Source organism: Camelina sativa, chromosome 20, assembly GCF_000633955.1.
Source record: "Camelina sativa cultivar DH55 chromosome 20, Cs, whole genome shotgun sequence".
NCBI classification, from domain to species: domain Eukaryota; kingdom Viridiplantae; phylum Streptophyta; class Magnoliopsida; order Brassicales; family Brassicaceae; genus Camelina; species Camelina sativa.
Genome location: NC_025704.1, coordinates 25,123,946 through 25,146,716, shown reverse-complemented (window position 1 = coordinate 25,146,716; position 22,771 = coordinate 25,123,946). Strand labels below are relative to the sequence as shown.

Here is a 22,771-nt window from a genome sequence, read left to right as displayed (position 1 = left end):
TTATATTTCTCCTCTCTTCTCTTGCTCTCTTAACAACCATGGAAGGTAACATACATGTATGGGAGTCACATAAAATATTTTAGGATATATATAAAGAATCTTATAAAAAGAAAAAGAAAAAGAATTCGAATAGGTGTCTGAAGTTGGATCATAGTACTTCATACCATCATTAGGTGAGCCCGTAGGAGAGTTTGATGTTTTTGGTTCTTTCCGTCGATCGCTTCCTATCTTGAAAATTATATTATCTGCAAATGTTGAATTTGTAAACTTGTAATAGTCGGAGTTTTATAAGAAGAAGTAATACTTGAAGTAAGTGTTTGACAAAAAAAAAAAGTAAATATGATGTTAGAAATAAGAATGCTCTACAGATTTGGACGTTTGAAAGCTAAAATTTTCGAATTCAAGTAAATATGAAATTTAATTAAGTAATACTTGCTATGTTTTTTGTTAAAAGGTAACTAATGTTACACACCACATGAAATCATATCTATTAAACGACGAAATCCAGAAAAAAAAAAAAACAAAAAAAAAATGGTGAAATAGAGGACAACAAAGCTGATGATAAAAGAGGCTGAGTAATTGGCTCCAACTATTAAACTTCAATAAGAGAGTGCTACACATCATCTTCTAGGATATGATCAGTTTATTACTTTATTTGCTACTCAAAATTATACATCATAATGTTCATAATATATGAATAATAATATCTATGCAGTAATAATATCCCAAAAAAAAAATTAAGAACAAAGATGTGTATAATAGCATAAGCTACATATATATTGAAATAAGCTACAAAATATAAAATTTAAAATTTAAAATTTAAAATATAAGCTACATATATAATAAAATATTAGCTGAATACTACAAAATATAAAATTTACAAAATTATGAGATTTTAGATATGAAAGTTAGTTAGATGTGTGTCTTACTATTTATTGGTAAAATTGTAGTTAAGATCATATTATAAATTCTTTTTTTTTTAATTGGTTAGTAATGCTGAACTAATCTTTATCAATTCATTTTTCATTGTCATAACAGTTACATAATCTATAAAAGAGTTACAAAAATGCAATAATTAATATAATATCTTTTATTATTTATTATTTTAATTTTCATTAATCATTCATTGCAATGCCATAAATACTATGGATGTGACAAAATATCAAAATAAACATAAGTAAATTGCAATTATTTGAACACGAGAAAATGTAATTAATGAAAATTTAGTGCCTTAAAATATAGATATGATTATTAATATGAGAGTTAGAAATATATATATATATAAAGTTCACTTTACTCACTTCTGGTGCTGCCACGTCAGCCACATCCTCTTTAATTTTTGTGGGCCTTACATATTTTAATAAGGCCTTTAAACAATTATACAAATGACAAACTGATCCACCAGATTTAATCCAAAGTCTGTAGGCCCAGCACTATTTCATCTAAAATATGTAGGCAAAGCACTATTTTATCCAAAATCTGTAGACCCAACACTATTTTTAAATCCTGTGGATTCAATCTGATAATATTTCATCCAAAGTTCAGCGGTGTGAACGAAACTCTAATTTTATTATTCAACCATAAAAAATAAAAAATAAAAAATAAAAAACGAAAAAAAGAATAGAGCATTTACCGATATATATGAAGTAACACACTGAATTTGGAATAATATTATTATCTATTCGTACCTAAATTCCTTCATTTATCGTTTATGCTTAGTTCTTTTACATATGCGTGCATCATATGGTTAAGACACATAATAAGAGACAACTAAAATATTTTCTTAGCAAGAAGACAAGAACTATGATTAGAATCTCCATTTATCTTGTAATTATATATCATCATTTCTAGCTACAAAATCATCCACCTAAGCAATTTTTTACTTTAAAATAAAATTAAAATATTCATTTAGCGCATATTTATGTTAATTATAAGGGTTTAATAGAAAGTTTAAATAAAAAATAGAATTAGTAAAATAAATAAAATGTTAAAATAAGAAAACAATACTATAATTTTTTATTAGTGGTAATAGTATAATTAAAATTTTCTATTAAACTGATCATAATTAAAATTATAAATGTATTATGAGTTTTAGAATGGAAGTAAATTTTAAATTTATGGTAGAATATAAAAAAATTATGTAATTGTGTATTATTGAGTTGTGGAATGGAAGTAAAATTTAAAATTATGGTAGAATAAAAAAATTTTTGTAATTGTATTTATAAAATTTTAAACAGAAAAATAAAATTAAAAGTGAAATATTATTTTATAACATGATCAAAAAGGAAAGTTTTTTTGATGTTTCGTTAATTGAATCAAATGCTTCTAATCCAAATTTAAGTATTGAAAGATAGTAGTTAAAGAGAAAATAGTTATAATATATCTTGAAAATCATTTTATAGTCTAATATGTGTTATGTGTGATCCAATAGAAGGTGGAAAAAAATAGATACCAAAAAGAGTGGTGCATCATCAATAACGACGAAGGAATTAAAGTTAAAAGTGTTTGAAAATAAATTAGTAAAACTTGAAAAGATAATAGGGAATACACAATCACACATAACTAAATTAAAATCTCTGACATCTCGTTAATTGTGTGAAACAAATGAGTTTGTAGAAAAATAAATAATATACATTATTAAATAGATTATTAGATTCCAAGTCGGGTTTAACAGTTTGACCATATAATCATAGAAACTGGGATAAGATATGCACTTTCATGAATTGGTCGTTTATGGTACGTTGCAATTATTTCGATGGGTAAAGTAAGCTTGATAAAGATGTTATAACGATATGATATTACCTTTAAGCAATATTCATGAGATAAATTCTAGTATTTAATAAAATATGTAAGAAAAATTATTAGAAAACAATAATTGTGAATAAAGAACTGAATTTTTTTGTTTTAAAAAAAAATTAAATTTACTGTGAACATAAATATATTTATATGACAGGAACTTCAAGCTAATCAAATTACAATTTTAAATATATATTTTGTTCTCTAATTAAACGAAATATGAATTCAGCTGTTTGTCTATAAATATTATAAATTCTATATATGAAAATATATTTTAATTTTTATAATTAGAATAAAATTTCAAATTAATTTAATAATTATATTATATATTATTTTGACTTAAGTTATTTTCTGTTATTATAGGATAACTATAAAAAAGAAACTAAAAATTAAAAAAGAGGCAAATGGCAGATCTACGATGCCACATGGCAGTCTTTGAGAGCAAGTTTGTAAATGACTCTCTACATTATTATATTAGATATTGGTGTTCAAATGACATATCATGTGCTTAACATAAATCAAAGTACAATTAATCCAATTAATTTAAAAACATGTAACCTAAATTTATTTTAAAAATGGGGCATTCTCAAAAATGCCCCTTTTTCCATACCTCTTTTTAAAAATACCCTTTCATGTTGACCATTTTTAAAACTACCCCTCTTTATATACAAAATGACCAAATTACCCTTTTTGAGTGAGAGCAAGAATATACATTCTTCCGCCAAAATCAAAAAGTTTTCCCGCCAAAATCAAAAAATTTTCCCGCCAAAAAAAAAAATCCCGCCAAAATCGAAAATTTTTCCCGCCAAAAATATTGAAATTTATACCTTTTAAAAACCTTGTAAACGCTTTTAAAAAACTTTTAAAAGCGTTTACAATGTTTTTAAAAGGTTTTTAAACACATTGTAAACGCTTTTAAAAAGCTTGTAAATGCTTTTAAAAGGTTTTTAAACACCTTGTAAACTTTTAAAAGCATTTACAAGGTGTTTAAAAACCTTTTAAAACCCTTTTAAAAATCTTATAAAAACTTTTACAAGATTTTTAAAAACATTGTAAAGACGTTTACAAGGTGTTTAAAAACCTTTTAAAAATCTTTTTAAAAACCATTTGAAAACTTTTTAAAAAACCTTTTATAAACCTTTTAAAAATCTTGTAAAAGCGTTTACAAGTTGTTTAAAAAACCTTTTAAAACTCTTTAAAAAATCTTGTAAAAGTCTTTACAAGGTGTTTATAAGGCTTTTATAAGGTAGAAACCTTATAAAACCTTTAAAATTTTTTTTTGCGGGAAAAATTTTTTATCGAAATTTTTTATCAAAATGTTTTTAAAAAAAAAAGTTTTTGGCGGAAAAATTTGGGAAAATATGTCGGAAATTTAAATTTTGTTTTTCTTTTTATTGAATAAAATAATTTTCATCCAAGGGTAAAATAGTCATTAAAAATTAAAAGAAGACAAAAATAAAAATGACCAGAAAAGATGATATTTTTTGAAAAGGAGTATATCAAAAGGGACATTTTTAACAAATTCTCTTTATAAATTCATTTTCATGATCACACTCGAACTTTTCTTTCATTTGTTTTCAGTCTTTAACCAAGCAGTATATTATAATTTGTTCAACACCAAATTGCACAAATATTCTATTAGTAGGCGATGATAGGGTAAGAAATAATAATAATAGGGTAAGAAATAGAACAATGGAGGTGAAACCAATGATGATGACGAATATAGCAACAAAAGAGATATCAACGACTTTGACGGAGTTTTTGATAGATTATCATTTTCAATTTGAATGGTATTGATTTTATATCTTAATTTTTGGAATTTTTCTTAGATAAAATTATTTAAATCCATCTATCATTTCTTTAAGTTTTGGAATCATTAGCATTATTTTCTATTTTTACATTTTATAGTTCATTTTTTGTTGTTATAATTACAATACTATTAATTTAATCAAATATGGATATAGCAAGAAACATCAACAAATTCATTTTTTATTAATTATAATTTTCTCCATTCGTATACTATTAGTTTGATTTCTTACTTTCAAAAATCATTTATATTTTTAAAAATAGGTTGTTTAATATTTCTTTCTTAACTAATAATTGGTTTAAGAGGGGGTATTGAAGTTAACATTTTAAAGGATTTTAAAGTATTCTTAAAATTTCTTGTTATTCAATTGAGGATTTAAAAAAATCTCATTAAATCCTATGTTATTTAACTAAGATTTATATAAAATTCTTTTAAATAATTCAGAATCTCTGGTTATTCAATCAATAGTTTATAAAACAAGTTTTAAATCTTTTGTTATTCAAAATATCACAACTTTTTTTAGGATGTTACGTTGAATGATTCTAGGAGACTTTTTTTTTTTTAGTTGAAAAATACTCCTTTCAAAATCATACTCTTTAAGTTAGAATTTTAAAAGATTTCCTTATAACCCAAAACCAGAGAGCGAGAAAAGCTCCTTTTATCTTCTTCTTCTTCGTCTCCAAAGTCGAGAGGACCATGTCGTTTAGTACAGAACGTGGCACAGTTCGATGATCCTTAGTTCAAGCAATTCTCCACTCTTTATGGACAACAAGTCATAGACATTCTCGATTTTCCAATCAAGCTTGTCTTGTCTCCTTTCACTCTTGCCTTTGACATCGCTGGCTTTGCACCTCGTGGCTTTGGTATCCCTGAATTCGTCTCAAAACTTTCTTATCTCACTGTTTTTGTGAGTTGCTTTCTCTGTTCTTAGCTGTTGTAAAGAAACAAAAAAAACACAGTACGGTTTTGTTAAAAATGAAGAAACTCCCTTTTATTAAACGAATGAACTGTTTACAGAACGATAACCGATCGGCCTCTAGTCGCAGCTAGATCATAACTGCATCCTCAAAGTCACATAAGACTTTGTTTCTCAACAAACAACATAACAAACTCTGTTTTCTACTTTACAAGTATATAAGCAATGCAAAACTATGAGTTATTCAACCGCACGTGTTTCTCTCCTGCTCCACACGTGTCATTTCTTCCTTGTTCCTTCTCCTAATATAAACCCGATGAGGCTTATCAATACTCCCCCCCTTCGAAACGAAGCTTGTCCTCAAGCGCAAACGATGGAAACTGTGTCTGCAGTTCTCTTGCTACTTCCCAAGTCTTCTCGTCAACTGGTAATCCTTTCCAATGTACCAAGACCTCCGACACACCTTTGTCATTGTAACGTGTCTCAAGAACTTCCTCCGGTTCCAATGTTACCTCCTCCGTTTCACCTAAAATTTCTGGTAATGGGATAACCTGTTGATGTTCCCCTAATACCTTCTTCAATTGAGAAATATGGAAGACTGGATGTATTTTAGAACCCTCGGGTAGCTTCAACCTATACGCTGCCTTCCCAATTCTCTCCATTACTTCATACGGACCAAAGTATTTTGCTGCAAGTTTCTGACACGCCCGTTTGGTAACAGACTGTTGACGATATGGCCTTAGTTTTAAAAATACCCAAGCACCCACTTCGAACTCCAAGTCTCTTATGTGCTTATCTGTGTTATTCTTCATCAACTGTTGTGCTCGTAATAGCTGATCTTTTATATGAACCAACATCAAATCTCTTTCTTTCAACAAGGCTTCTACCTCCACTACCTTCGTTGATTGCTCTTCAAATCGGACTATAGCTGGAGGCTCTCGACCATATAAGACTTTAAAGGGTGAGGTTTTAAGAGATGTATGGTAAGATGTGTTGTACCATAATTCTGCCCTGTGTAAAAATTGGTGCCAAGTACGAGGATGTGCGGAAGCAAAGCATCGTAGAAATGTCTCGAGGCACCTGTTCAATACTTCTATCTGTCCATCAGTTTGTGGATGGAATGCTGTGCTGTATTTCAACTTTGTTCCTGATAGTTTGAAACAGTCCTTCCAGAAGGAACTCAAAAATGTGTTACCTCTGTCTGACACTATAGAGGCTGGATATCCATGTAACCTCACTATATGTTTTATGAACAGAGTGGCCACCTCTGAGGCTGTAAAGGGATGTTTCAAAGCGATAAAGTGATTGTATTTGCTCAACCTGTCCACTACCACCAGTATCACGTTTTTTTGTTGTGATGTTGGTAAGCCCTCTACAAAGTCCATCGATATGTCTTCCCACACTTGTTTTGGCAAGGGTAAGGGCTGTAGTAACCCAGCTGGAGACAGTGTTGAATACTTATGATGTTGGCACACTTCACACTCTGACACAAATTTTTGTACGTCCTTAACCAACCCTTCCCAATGAAATGATTGCTGAACCCTCTTTACTGTCTTTAATACACCCGAATGTCCTCCCATTAAGCTTGCATGACATTCTTCCAAAATAAGAGGTATTGAGGTTGATGTTTTAGGGATTACCAACCGATGTTTAAACCAAAGTCTCCCATCCTTAACAGTATACTTGCAGTATTTATCGGATTCATCCGTATAAGTTTTGATATCTGCTTGTAACTGTTCATCCTTTTCAATGTCATCGAAGATATCCTGTAGCTGGAGTGCCGTAGGAACTGTTATTGCCCATAGAAGAATGGATGATAAGATGCCTTCTGGTTGTGTCATTCTTGACATGCCATCAGCTGCTGTATTCTCAACTCCTGGTTTGTAGATGATCTCAAAATCGTAATTCAAGAGTTTAATAAGCCATTTTTGATAATCCATTGTTACTTCTCTCTGATCCAGCAAAAACTTCAAACTTTTCTGGTCTGTATGTACCACAAAGTGTTGACCAAATAGATAGTGCTTCCACTTCTGAATGGCCAATACTATGGCCATTAACTCTCTCTCATACATGGGTTTCAATTGCTCCTTACTCGTTAGACCATGACTGAAATAAGCAATTGGTCTTCTGTTCTGCATCAATACTGCTCCAAGACCATAGCCCGACGCATCTGCTTCTACTGTGAAGATCTCATCAAAGTTCGGTAATGCTAATACTGGAGCTGTTGACATTGCCTGTTTCAGTGTATCAAAAGTGGCTTGAGCCTCTGAACTCCATTCAAACTTGTTTTTTTTTAAAAGCTCAGTTAATGGTCTAGCTAACACCCCATAGCCTTTAATAAACCTTCTGTAGTAACCGGTTAACCCCAAAAATCCTCTTAACTCCTTGACTGATTTCGCAGTTACTCATCGCATCATAGATTGTGTCTTAGCAGGATCAGTGGAAACACCTTCTTTAGAAATGATATGTCCTAAGTAGTCAACTTGTTGCTGTCCAAACATACACTTCTTCTTGTTTGCAAACAGCTGGTTTTCTTTTAAAATTCTCAAGACCACTGTTAGATGCTCCACATTTTGTTGTAAACTCTCACTATAGACCAAAATATCGTCGAAGAAAACCAATATAAATTTCCTCAAGTAAGGTCTGAACAGCTCATTCATGAGAGTTTGGAAGGTAGTCGGGGCATTTGTAAGCCCAAATGGCATCACCATAAATTCATAATGGCCGTCATGGGTTCTAAAAGCGGTTTTGGGAATGTCTTCCTCCTTCATACGTATCTGGTGATATCCTGCCCTGAGGTCTAGTTTGGAGAACAAAATCGATCCATTCAGCTCGTCCAGTAACTGATCGATCATAGGTATTTGGAACTTGTCAGGTACTGTTGCTCTGTTTAATGCCCTATAGTCCACACAAAATCTCCAACTATTGTCCTTCTTCTTAACTAGTAGGACTGGACTGGAAAAAGGGCTTTGACTTGGCCTTATGATACCTGAGTCCAACATCTCCTTGACCATTCTTTCCATCACTTCTTTCTGCGCATGTGGGTACCAATATGGGCGTACACTCACCGCTGTAGTACCCTTCATGAGTGAAATTACGTGTTCTCGTCCCCTGTTTGGAGGTAAGGTTGTTGGGACCTCAAACACACACTCTGCACCAGTGTGTTGTTCACCATCGGAGACTCGCATTGCAGCCAAAGCAGCGGGTAGATCAGGTTTAGTGAGTGACTCATTCTAGCGGTAGTAACAGTCAAAAGCACTATGACCATACTTCCCACAGATCTGACAGGTAGGTCTTGTGACACCATTTCCTCTGTTCTGACTGTTCTGACTGCTACCGTGCTGCTGAAAGCCGCATCCTCTAGTAGAGTAATTCCCTCTTCCTCTGTAACTTCCACCAGAGCGACCTCCTCTGTTGTTTGAACCTCCCCGATCATAGTATGTTTTCTCAGTTTGAAAGGCAAGATGCAGAGTGACAGCAGGAGCAGGAGAATACATTTTCAGCTTATCATCAAAGGCAATAACTTTAAAGACTACATCTTCATAGCAAGGAGTGGGAAGTGAATCCATAGAATGCTCAATCACAGTAGCAACAGTTTCATATTCCTTACCTAAACCAAACAATAAGCCATGTATTTTCTCTAAGTCGGTCATGGGAAAGCCAATTGAATCTAGTTGAGGTAATCTTCCATGGTTCTACCAGACTTAAGGCAAGCACGAAACTTATTCTGTAGTTTGAACTTCCTAGTGGTAGAAACACTATTAAACCTTTTAGCGAGTGCAGACCATACCTCCTGAGCAGACTGCATACTATAGACGACTCGAATGGCGGTTTCAGAGAGTGATCCTAAGATCCAAGCCATGACCAGTTGGTCATTATGAACCCACTTCTGGAACTCCGGGTTAGGCTCTTCAGTAACTCCTGCAGCACCGGTGACAAAGCGAGTGGATGCTGGGCGAGGAAGCGAGCCATTAACGTAGCCGAGGAGCATTTGAGGTGAGAGAAAGGACTCCAATTGAGTTTTCCATTGGAGATAGTTGGACCTAGTGAGTTTGAGAGTCACAACTTGAGAGATAGAAAGAGGAGCGGAAGAAAAAGAATCATCTGAAGCCATAGAATGTATTACTCGAGCTCTGATACCATGAAACAAGAACTTAGAACTCAAGATAATACAGAAAAGATAGGCTCAAAGGTGTATCTTCATTCTTATCAAAAACGATTACATTGCACCATCCTTATATATTGGAGTGATGTTTAACCTAAAGGTTACAATACTAGGTAGATTGCTGACAGATGTCATCATCAACAGCAGGCGATCGGTGACGCAAGAGGACTGAACCTGTTCTGTGTTTGGAGCGTAGTATGAGCTGGCTTTGGTTGTTTGACTGTACGAAGAGCACATGTGATGTGTGAGTGTCCTCTGTTACCGTTAACAAGGGATGCCATTTGAAAATATGCAACAACAGTGGGTTTAACATCCTCAAGGCCCAAATCCGCTTGTTGTTGGACTCCATTTGGGGCTTTACAGCTTACGGAATTAAGCTGAAATTCTCCAACAAGTTAAGGGTAAGGTGAGGGTGGTTACCACTGGATGGTATTTACGGATATGCAGTAAGCTCTTTTCTTATTTACTCTTCAATAGTTATTGAGTATAGGCTCAAGAACTTTCTATGTTGTAGAACTGTCTATGATGTGTTGGCATTATATGGATTAGAGATTTGCAGAACTTGTTTTGGATCTTTTGATGGAATCATCAGGTTTTTATATGAGATTATGCTTTTGAACTCTCTTTATCGAACTGGTTTAGTATGTTGACTTGTAATTTTGAATTTTTTTGGTATTATATTAATCAATGTAATGCTTGATGGTGATTTAGATTTTCATTGAAGATGGTACTATGAGCTTGAATGTATTCTAAGTTATAGTCTTATAAGGGCATTAGCAAGTGTGGTTTAGATTATAAGAATCATCTATCGATTTTAACTATAAGAGATATAAAGGAAGTTTTACTATTATAAAAATACCAATATCCATGACTTGTAAAAGATTTATATATAAAAGGATGGAGGAATCAACTGATGTATATAAACTCACTGAAATAACGAAAGAAGAGATTGGGATTTCTATTTCAGGGAGGTGTGTGGACTTTAGCCGCTAGCGGTGCCATTGCTGGAAGCCGCACCAACACCTGAGCTAGCAAGCCCGCCAAGACATCCTCCCTGTCTAGAGCACCACCCACTGCAACCCCCATACCGGGGCAACGCCAGTAACGACACCGAGCCCGCCTACCCTGCTAATACCATCACCAGCCAGGTCTCCAGACACACTAGAATGAACATGCCACTCTGCCACCTTCTCACTAACCATGCTCTCGGTCACACTTAGACTGGCCTCAGGAACCTGTCCCCGCCTATGACCATGCAACCATGACCACACTCGCAAGTAGTGCCCTCACCTCTAACCATTTGTACCACCGAAAATAGAAGGCTAAGCAAACAAAACAACTCTTACTACAGAAAGAACATAACTCACCGTGGAATCACAAAGCACACAGCGAACCTATACCTAGAACCGTAAGGGCTCTGATACAATCCGACCCTTTTTTTTAATATCCTATTAACTAGTGATCCCATACTCACTAGCAACCTAACCCCAATCAATATAAACAGCGGAGAACCCATAAACAATTCCAATAAACCATTAACAAATAATCAATAACATGAAACCAATTCCAGCAACAATCCAAAACATAATAAAGTCATAGAACCAACAATCCTAACAACCGTTCTAGACAACTAGGGTCCACTCTAGCATCCTATCAAAGACACAAAGCAAACAACTGAGCCTCTAGAACATCCTCCTCTTCATAGCCTTGATTCCACGATAACACTTTGCCTTTACCTGCGCCATAAAACAAAAGAGAGGCATAAGTATTACCCTAAATACTTAGTGAGGAAATCCTTCCATACTGGGTTATACACACAAGCAATAAGATCTCGTCATGCTACAAACAACAAACAATAAAACAAACCAGGCAATAAACAAGACAAGCACAACATCAACTACCGCTGAAGAAGGGTGTCGACCGACACCAGGGGGTTTCGATCGACACTGGCTATCTGGTGTTGACTGACACCACAACTGGTGTCGACCGACACCTTGCTCGACATCCCCAAAACTCTATCAGTGTCGACTGACATCTCCACATCGTGTCGATCGACACTCGCCAAAGTTCTCGAGCCCTCCTCGTGTTGGTTCGACCAACACCGATGCCGAGCATCGATTTCATTCAATCATAAACTCCGAATCTCGCCTCCAAACTTCTCCCATTCGATCCACGCATCCTCAGAAGCATAACCCAGCCATAGAAGCCACGAAAACTCACAAAGCACTCAAAGGAAACAATCACACAACACACAAAGTTATAGAAATAGAGATCTTAGCTTAGATAAGCCATGATCATGCACTCACCTTAGCCAAACAACGAGATCTAATCCCAAATGACAAAGCTAACACCACAACAACCTTCCCACCAATTTCCTAGCCTTAAATCTCAAGCCCCAAGCACATATCTCTCAAAAACAAGCAAGGAACCTCACAGAACTCACAGGAAATCACTGGGAAGCTTTTTCTCTCTTTCTTTTCTCTCTTGAACAAGAACGGCTGAAGAAAAACCCCTAGGGCGTCAAATTTAGGCTCAAATATGACCCCAAGATTATTCCAATAACCGTACTAAACCATTGAAAATTAGAATTAACCCGAACCGTAACCGGACTACTAGTGTCGAGCGACACCCTTTGTGGTGTCGATCGACACCCAACACATCCACAAAGTTCATGGGCGTTACAATTTCTATCGTATATCCAAACATATGTTTCTAGGAATCATGGTTTGTTTCCGTGTTTCCACGAGTTTATGTTTTCGAAACGTTTCACAAACACGAAATGGACTTACAAAAAGGTTTCCATGCAACGTAATTACAACTACAGAACTTTTTAACGAAATTTTTGTTTTTCTGTTTGTTATAGTCATGATATTAAATAGAGTTTTCTAATATATATAGATTTTTCTTGTAAAAAAATTAAATCAGAAATTGTTCATCACAAACTAAAGTTGTACCCAAATTCAAAGAATAAACGAATATGAAATTATCACGGGCTTGTGACGTTATTGTAAATTTGGCTCATCAAAGTCTTAAATCCTTCTTTAATGTTTGTAACATCAAGAGCTGATGTCTCAATAAACAAAAGTTTCTCTCTCTCCGCAAATGATTTTCCCTCTTCCGTTGATACTTGTCTGCGATCATCGAAATCAGACTTATTGCCAACGAGCATGATTGTGACATTGTTGCGGTTAGTATAGTCACGAAGCTCTTTGAGCCACCATTCCTTCGTAATGTCATATACTATTAGAGCTCCCATAGCATTTTTATAGAAAGCGATTTTGACCGATCTATATCTATACGTCAATAGAGGAAAAACAATTTGCATGTAACAAATATTGAGGAGCTCACGCTGACGACCACCTCTGGTTTTGAGAGTGGCCTTCAGTATTGGTTTCAAACTCACCCCGTTTAAAGGGTTCTCCTTGAATCACTCTCTACTCAATTGTTCTGGTTAATTTCAAAATTTCTGCTGTTTTATTAATCTGTAAACCCGTTTTGTAAAACAGTTTTTTTGGTGAATATAATTTAACATTCATACAAAAAATATAAGTATATATATTGAGGAGTCAAATATTATAAAAAAATTGGAGAAGGATTTATAGATCATACCGTTCTTCACCAGACGTATCCCAAAACTGAGCTTTAATGACCTTGTGATTGATGTGATATCTTCGGACCCTTGTATATTCAACACCAGTGGTTGGATTTAACACAATACTGAACTCATTTTTTGTGAACCGAGACAACATGTTTGATTTTCCCACACATGACCATATAATCGTTATCGTTGTTTGGATTGTTTGCTTCTTTTTTTTTTTTTTCTCATAAGTGTTTCTATTTTTATTGATGTCACAAAAACAAACATTACAGACCCATTACTACAGGGCACGACAAAGACCCAACCAAGGGCACGGCGATAAACTTATACAGAGCCGGCAAAGATCATACTCTTTCCGGATACAAAGCCGGCGAGTTTAAGGAAACCTCCCGGAACCAAAGCCTAATTAACGAAAACGAATTTCCAAAAATTAAGATACAACCTTACAAACATAAAAACTATGAATACTATCACTTTGCTTCTCTCTTCTTCAATTTACTGGTTAACTCCAAGATCGGAAGTTGAGTTAGAGATCTCCGGACACCTGGCGCGTCAGAATTGAACTTCTGGTCTTGTAGTCAAAAAACTCATAAACCAAAAAAACCCAAACCACACGAGAAAATAAAAAATAATGGAATGATTTATGGGCTTTAGAGGAGGTTTATAAAATTATATATATAGTTGTATAGTACAATGAAAGAAAAGTTTACATCTTGATCATATCTATAAAAATTTATTAAAAAATCTCTCTTACACAAATAAAATTAATTTGTTGATATCTAAATTGTAACAATGTTGTCTATTAGATGTTAAAAAATTAATTTTATTATTATACAGTATAGTTTTGAGTAATTTTTTTTTCTTCTTTCTATATATTCTACAATGTACATTGTTCTTATTAACATATGTATGTTTATCATTCAATTGTATTTCATCCATATAATAATTTTACCCCATCTGTCCCATTTTTGTGAGATGATTTTTCTAAAAGCATAAAGATTATATCATTTATTAAAATTCAACCAATAAAAAAAGTATAAAAATTACTAGGGGTGAACCCTTTTGTTAACCTCCTCTTTCATAAACTGTAACAACCCGTCCCGTGGACCCCACTCGCCCCCCGCTAGCTGCCCCAATGGACCGTCCGTGGATCCTGCTAGCCCCCCGCTAGCCGTTCCAACGGACCCCAAGCTGGCCCTGCAGGGCATCGATCTTAATCCATCACTGTGGATATCCCAATCCACCAGTAGGTTATTGGTGCGCCAGGCGTTCCTCGAACCCTGGTCCCTACCCTTTAACAACCTTCCAACAAGACAAGCTGTCACTAATTGACCTGCATTTTTATGTGACAACCCGTCCCGTAGATCCCACTAGCCCCCCGTTAGCTGCCCCAACAGACCGTCCGTGGATCCTGCTAGCCCCCCGCTAGCCATCCCAACGGACCCCAAGCTGGCCCTGCAGGGCATCGATCCTAACCCATCACTGTGGATATTCAAATCCACCAGTAGGTTATTGGTGCGCCAGGCGTTACTCGAAGCCTGGTCTCCATCTTTTAACAACCTTCCCACATGACAAGCTGTCACTAATTAATAATTTTACCCCATCTGTCCCATTTTTGTGAGATGATGTTTCTAAAAGCATAAAGATTATATCATTTATTAAAATTCAACCAATAAAAAAAAAGTATGAAAATTACTAGGGGTGAACCCTTTTGTTAACCTCCTCTTTCATAAACCAATGAAAAGATATCATGTAATATTATATTTCAAAAATAAATTAAAATTGAAATCGTAAAACAAAACAAATTAAAGAAACAAAATCTGTAGATTTTTGTTAAATGATTTAAATATTGGTTTGGATTTTATATAAGAGGATTATGATTTCAGTTTTTAATTAAACGATATGTTGGTTTGAATTTATAAATGAAGATTTAAGGTTTAGATTTTACAATTAAATGAGATTATGGCCCCGATTGGTAACGGCTGTTACTTATGGCTGTAAGGACTTTAACTTTAAAATTTTAGCTGTAGAGAATTTAGCTGTAGATGCTTTAACTGTAGAAACTTTAACTGTTAAAATTTGATTGGTAACAAATACTTTTAAAGCTGAAGCTGTTTTTTTTATTATTAAAATATATTGAAATGATGATAATGAAAATAAAAATAATTATTATTAAAATAGACCTTAAAAGAAGGAGAAAAAAATAAGAATAATTAATGTGTAAAAATAATTTATGTAAAATTTATATATAAACTTTTGGAAAGCTTTTAAGTATAGTGGGGGAGAAAAAAATAAAGTTTTATATTTTTTTTAATTTTAAAGCCTGGTTTTGACGCTTTTAAAATTTTGAGAAAACAAGGAAAGAAAAAAAATAAGTGACTTACAAAGCTTTAAAAAAATTAAAGTCAAAAAAGTTTGATTGGCAAATAAATGGCTTTCAAGGCTTTAATTTTTTTTAAAGTCTTAAAAGTCTTGTACCAATCAGGGCCTATATGTCGGTTTGCATTTATAAATGAGGATTTGGGTTTACAATTAAACGAGATTATGTGTCAGTTCACCGTGCAGACCATCTAAACACGATAGAGGATGCATTGTATTTGCAATGGCAACAGAGCCAACAACGAGTTGACAGAGTGCTCTGGCGAGGTAAAATTGATGTGTTCCGTCCAAAGTTTTCTACTCAATATACTTGGAACCATATCCGCACAACGTCTAGTACAGTGGCATGGCATATGGGAGTTTGGTTTGTTCATGCAACACCAAATTTTTCTTTCAGTGTGTGGTTGGCGGCTCATGATGGACTAGCGACGGGTGCTCGTATGGTTGTGTGGAATGGGGGTCTGCAGGTACATGTGTGCTCTGTCAACTTTCCATGGAAACATGTGACCATCTCTTCTTCTCTTGTGATTATGTTTCATCTGTGTGGTCGGAACTTGCCAAGGGGCTATTAAAAACACCGTACATTACTGCTTGGGTTCCCCTTATTGATTACATCTCCAACTCTAATCTCCCGCTGATGGAGGGGTTTCTTCTCCGCTACATATTCCAAGTTGTGACTTATACTGTCTGGAGGGAAAGGACTGGTCGAAGACATGGTGAAGCACTGAAGCCTGCAGCAGCCATACTTGTGTGGATAGATCGGCAAGTATGAGATCAGCTTCTTGCTATTGGCTTAATGGGTGATCGACGATATGATGAAGCTTTTCAGATGTGGCTACAATCTAGAGTTTAGTCTTGGGTTCTAATTGTTTTCTCTCAGCTAATTGTATTAAAAAAATGTTGCACAAGTTGTAAAAACGTTTTTTTCTTAATATAATTTAACATTAGATTCAAAAAAAGATTATGTGTCAGTTTGGGTTTACAAATAAGAATTAGAGTTTAGATTTTATAATGATCTTAGGAGCAAAGCAAATGATTTGATCGTTGTATGTTGGACTGTAAGCATTATGATCACCAAAAAACATGTAGTTTGAGAAACAGAATCTCCAAAAATGCGTGATGGATCTCATAATTCACCATTCACATTAATTCTCTTCTTTTTTTCTTTTTTGGGACAAACACACATTAAATCTCTTCATGTGAAGACGTCACAGTGAAGTGTGTATTGGTGGTTTTATTTAGCATCCTTTTTATTTAGTTAAACACTTTAATAGATTGTATTATGCTACCGTGAATGGTTGATATGTTATGCTTACTTTAATATATTGTATTCTCTCAGCCTGATTGAGTGTGCGAGTGTTGTGTACTAATTATATGTCTTCTTGTTAATGTTGCTAGTGTTGGTTGTGGCATTAGAAAAAGTTGAAATATTTGTCATTTTACGTTTTACGTTTTTTGATCTGGTTTACAATCTGATTTTTTTTTTCTTTACAGAATGGATTCACAATTATTGGAGACAATGGCAGCTTTATCTGCTGAGCATGAATATCATGCAATGAATGAAGATGACCAAGAGGCTGAAACTCAAGGAAGAGCACAAAGTGAAACGCAGCCTACGCAAGAGACTAATACGATATTTAACTCTAATAAACAGTTAAAGTCTCATGTTTGGAAAGAGTATATACTGGTAGCAGGAGTAGAACCAGATGGTAAATACCAAAGTCGTTGCATTCATTGTAATAAGAAGCTGATCGTAGAAACTAGTCAAGGAACATCGTCCATAAAGCGTCATTTAGCTATTTTGTCCAATGAGACCTCCAGGACTGAGTGATGAAAGTGAGTATGATCACATGTTGTTTTGATTCAAAGCTGCCATTAAAGCGTTTGTGTTACATAGTAGAAAAATGTTTTCAAGATTTGTTTCTGCTCTTGAAATCTTTTTTTTTTCTTATGAGAAAATCGTGGGGGTTAAGCTAACGATTTACATGAAAGTTGAGATTTTCATTTGAGAAATTTTAATAAGCAAAAACGTTAGTACCTACCGTTTCTTATTTTTATAATAATTATCGTACAAATACATTGTCCCTTTTGGTTTAATAAAATTTTGATTTAAGCTTATATTAAATTTATATAATATTTAAATCATTATATTTTTTCTATAATTACCAAGACTAAATTTTATAAAATTTCGGTTTTTAGTTCGTTTTACTCATATGGAATAGTTTTTTCAAATATTAATATTTCTGTTAACAATTATTAAATCAGCAATTGTTCATCACAAACTAATTAAGTTGTAACCAAAAGAATAAACCGAATACAAAATTATATATCATGGGTTTGGGAAGAAGTTCTTGTTAATTTGGCTCAGAATAGTCGTACGACATTCTTCAACGTTTGTAGCATTAAGAGCTGATGTCTCAATAAACAAAATTTTCTCTCTTTCCGCAAATGAGTTTGCCTCTTCCACTGATACTTGGCTAAGATGATCAAGATCAGACTTATTGCCAACAAGCATGATTATGACGTTCTTTCCATCATTGTTCTCATGAAACTCTTTGACCACCCTTCCACGTTCTTGAACGTCGAGTGATTCGTAATGTCATACACTATTAAAGCTGCCATGGCTTTTCCATAAAAACTGCGATTGAACGATCTATATCTGTACGTCAATAGAGGAAACATAATTTGCATGTAACAAATATGAAATACTATGTTAATATATAAATTGAATAAAATGTTTTAGAAAAAAAATTAGAGAAGGATTTGTAGATGTTGAATCTAGAATTCAACAATGAATTTGTTTAATGAAGGGAAACAAATTCAACAGTACAATCTCTCTAAGAATTCGGATCGAAATAAAGAAGAAAAGAGGAATTGAAATCTCTTGAAGAACAAGTTAGGTTTTTGCTCAAGAACAATGAAGAATTAGGGTTTTTTTGTATTAATTGCTCGATGATTTTACGATAAGAGGATTGCCCTCTATTTATAGGTATTCGAAGATCTACTGAATATATTCACTTTCCTAATTACGGCCGAGCTGATTAGGAAAGTCCTTCATTTCTTGCTAGGTCAGCCACAGGGCGAGTTGAGACGTCGGTCTGTCACCTCGGCACTGAGCTTCTCGGTACTATTGGGCCTTCAGATATGAAGTCCAAATCAAGGTCGAGCTCCCGGTTTAGATAGCCGGTTCCTTTGATCGGGTTTAGATCGGTATGTTGGGGATGCTAATTCCCGCACCAACAATTAGTCCCCCTCAGTTCGGTACATTCAGAAGTTAATTTGAATGACCGGACTTCAAGAGAGAATATCTGATTTAATCCATAAAGGAATCCAAATCTAATTTCCTGGATCGTCGCGCCGCTTGGCGGTCCATTGGTTGAATGACACGCGTCCGATACGTTGCATCCATCAGCTCGGAAGCCGAAACGTCGCGTAGGCTAAGTAGGCAATTATGACTCCGCGTAGGGTTGCCGCCCACTCTGTTCTATAAATACTCGACCCCTACTCTTTATTTTTACTTTTCGCCAAATCGTCTAAGGTATTTACTCTGTTCTCTCTCTTCTTTCCTTTATAATTTGTTATTACTTCTGCGAACCTTCCTCCACACTCTTCGGCGATCTGCGTCACCTTCCACCTCGGCCATGGACTCTTCATCTGCCACAGAGAGCGACCCACTGGTTCACAAGAATTCCGACAAGAAGCTCTCTCGGGCTAACAGATCGGATCGGGACGAAGTGCCCGATAGACCCGAGGAAAACACCGAATGCTCTTCGAGACCCAGGTCAGACGAAATTCCGACCATGAAAGTCCCATTTCTAAACGATGAAGAAATCCGCAAAAATTCTGGCAACGCCGCTTCGATCCCCAATCTCCCATCAGACAATCTAAATGAAGGAACAACTTGACTCGCTCCAGACGGGGTTATGATTGAGGACATCCTTCCTCGGTGCGATCACCGAGGTCAAATTGGGGGCGAGAAGACGACCAGCAGCATTGATTTGGTGCGCACAATGCTGAACTCATGCGGTTTATGGAACTGAACGGTACATATGTTTGTATGAGGGTTTCTTTTCGAAATGCCGATTGTGGTTTCCACTTCCTAGCCTGCTCACTCGATACGCACATCGCCGCCAGATCCCAATATGTCAGCTCTCCCCTGGAAGTATCTGCAACTTCGTCTCCGCTCTCACTATTATGGCCGAAACCGGAGCTTACCTTGGGATTGAATGTTTTGACAACTAACAAATTTTAAAAATGCCCAAGGGAGCCTGTCGTGGATGGTCAATACGAAACCGGCTCACAACTACCTTCCCGGGGAGAAAGTTAGCAACTTCAAAAAATTGAAAGCTAGCTACTTCTATGTCCGAGTTGACGATCGCTCTTTTGAAAATCCGAAATACGGTCGGCGAAGAGTGTGGATCATGTCACCCGATATCATTTTGATCCTTGTTTTGTTTTGGTTGGATATCCGTGTTCTGACTTGATCTTGATTTTGATGTTTTTGCAGCTCGTCCTACCTTAGCTCGGAATCTTCCCTCTGAATTTCAACAAGCCAGGGATATTCTTTTCGCCGGAGTTAATCGTAGCTGGGATCAGATTACCCGACGCCGCGTCGAAGAAGCTATGGGAAAGACGAAAACCAACTTTGCAAGTTTCGCAAGCTCATTGGGTCAATCTTCCGAAGTCCCGCCGACCACAATTGTCAAGGCTGACATGCTCCGATCTGTAACCCCAAACGACAAGCCGATCGTCGATCTTGATCCTGAGCAAGAGGGGAACGAGTTCGTCGATGTTGAAGACCTTGATAACAGCTTGACCGCTCCTGCTCCTGGAGACGAAAATGTTGCCCCTAATGATTCACTCCGCCTCCACCGGCCGAACCGGTCATCCCAGTTCCAAAACGAAGAAGGCTAAAAAGGACAAGAGCAAGGGAAAAAGTTTCGACCAGGAAACAGGCCGGAAGCGTTCTGCGGAGGAAGCCGGACTCGAGTCCCATGACCGCTTCCGAGTCAAACGACAAAATGATCGATCCGATCAATTTGTCTTTGATTATTTTGGGGAAACTCCTCTCGTATGTAACAAGAAGGCTTCCGCGGAGTTGTGCAGGCAGCTGAAGGTATCCTCCGTCATGTTACCACCGCTGGACGAGCTGGAATTTAAGGAGCAATACATCACGGTTGCCCAATCTGCCCTTCAGGTTCTAACCACGTTACCCTTTTTCTTTACTTGTTATTTTAGATCATCCTTCTCCCTATCTTACTCCGCTTATTACTGTAGACCGCCGCCTATGCAGGTGCACTCAACCTTATGTACAATAGGCGGGTCAAGTCGATAGCATCTTCAGAGGCCGAGTTCGAAAAGATGACGGAATGCTTGGATAATCTCCGGGAAGCGGACAAGTCGAAGAACGAGAGAATCAAGGAGCTGAGGGGCCTTCTTGCTGACAGAGAAGAAAACAGCAAGCACCTGGAAGCAACAATTGCCGAACTGGAGTCGCAGGAGAAAACCGGGGAGGAGGAGAAAGGCGAGCTGAGAAGAGAGCTCGATGACCTAGGAGCAAAGTTGGAGTAGGAAATGAGGCGACTACACCTAGATCGCCAGGCCAAGGTCGAGGGCACCACGAAGAAGGCGCAACGTCGTCTGGATAAGGTAAAGGCTTATTTGCTCGAGCAGGAAAAGTAGCCCGCCCCAAAGAAGACGTCCTCAATCAGGCACAAGGGATTGAGCAGGTTATGGACTACCTTCTGAAGAACGGAGCATCCAAGCCTGACAACTTGATTACTGAGATCAAGGAAAAACGGGAGGTGGCAAGAAGCGAGGTGGACGCGCTGGACGTCCTGGAGTTTGGAGAAGGCGACCTCGACATGTCGCCGGACCAGCTCGGCTTCGGCCTTCTCCACCCCGGGACCACGGCTCCAGATTCTGTTTGGCATCCGTATGGCTCCAATGCCGAGCTCTTCCAGGCAGATCTGACTGACCCACAAGAGCTCTGACCGCTGCTTCCTGATTGGAACTTTTAGTACCTGCTTTTGCTTTCTTCGAACTCGGTTGTTTTTTTATTTAAGACTTTGTGATGACATTGCCCGTTTTGTGGTCGGCCTCTCAGTGTTTTTTGGAAGTTTTCCCCTTTCCTGCTTGCGTAAAATATCCCCTTTCGTGCTTGCGTAAAATGGGAATTTCCCAATTTCATAATTGGAAAACGTTCTTCTAGGTCTAATATAAATAGGTTAGCCCTATACTTGAATGGATCATAACTTTCACTAAACAAAGCAATTCCGAGATGCCAAGCTCCGTGGGTAGCGTTGACCCCGCACCCGAAATAGGGAATGACGTTCCGACGTTCTCGAACTCAGAAGCCATTGAACGAGGGATGCCCTATTATCCGAATACCCAAGCTCTCTGGATGCTGATGTTCCGCGTTAATCCGGAAAAAAGGTTGAAATTAGAGACCTTCCACTCCCGCATCGAAGAACGTCAATCCGAGTACCGTAACCGCTTAGCCACCACAGAGCGGTCGCGAAGTGAACTACTGTTCAAACTTAAACTGCTCGAATCCCATCCAAGGTTTTGGATTGAATATGGTCTGGACAGAGTGGCGGACATGCCGCAGTGCTTGATCGACTACTGTAATGAATGCTATCATTCGGCGAATTTGATTCCAAGCAAACCAAGTTTCTCTCTGAGCGGCGAGTTCATGCCTTCCAAGGTGAAGCCGTTTATATGAACAGACGTGCCAATAACATAGAAGCTGCTGCCGCTCATGCCTTCGTTCGCCAGGTAACTTCGTCTATGCGAATTTCTTATTCGTCCATATTTTTTTTTTGTTGTATTGATCGATGACCTTGTGTGCTGATTGAATCCGTGCACCGTGAACATTGCCACAAGCTCTACTATCACCGTATGAAAAAGAATGAAATCGACAACCCTCTAGCGGTACTTGACGCTGAGATCGCCACCTTAAGGGCGAAGAGAAGAAGAACCATCGGCCGTCTTGACGAGGTCGAACAAAAGATCAGGGCACTGGAATCGCATCCTGCCGAATGGGAGAGAACAGGGCTCCAGCTTCTACGGCCCATGCCGAAGCGTCTTAAAGTAAATACTTGGAAGATG

General features: G+C 36.6%; 2 protein-coding genes and 1 pseudogene across 2 annotated transcripts; all 3 read right to left on the bottom strand.

Annotated features, from left to right (window-relative positions):
• Window positions 8,753–9,633, bottom strand: LOC104772808. Its single transcript, XM_010497380.1, has 2 exons — window positions 9,219–9,633; window positions 8,753–9,129 (listed from the first exon to the last, which is right to left on the bottom strand). The coding sequence occupies exons 1-2, from the start codon at window positions 9,631–9,633 to the stop codon at window positions 8,753–8,755; spliced, it is 792 nt and encodes a 263-aa protein (XP_010495682.1).
• LOC104772807 (ras-related protein RABA4b) lies at window positions 12,671–13,009 on the bottom strand. The gene has a single exon (XM_010497379.1). The coding sequence runs from the start codon at window positions 13,007–13,009 to the stop codon at window positions 12,671–12,673; it is 339 nt and encodes a 112-aa protein (XP_010495681.1).
• Window positions 17,991–19,598, bottom strand: LOC109131246 (annotated as a pseudogene).

Excerpts from the sequence above, each read along its gene's own strand:
- LOC104772808 (XM_010497380.1), bottom strand. The coding sequence starts at position 9,633 with ATGGCTTCAGATGATTCTTTTTCTTCCGCTCCTCTTTCTATCTCTCAA. Across the intron at positions 9,130-9,218 it reads TCGTGCTTGCCTTAAGTCTG|GTAAGGAATATGAAACTGTT; the intron begins GTAGAACCATGG and ends TGTTTGGTTTAG.
- LOC104772807 (XM_010497379.1), bottom strand. The coding sequence starts at position 13,009 with ATGCAAATTGTTTTTCCTCTATTGACGTATAGATATAGATCGGTCAAA.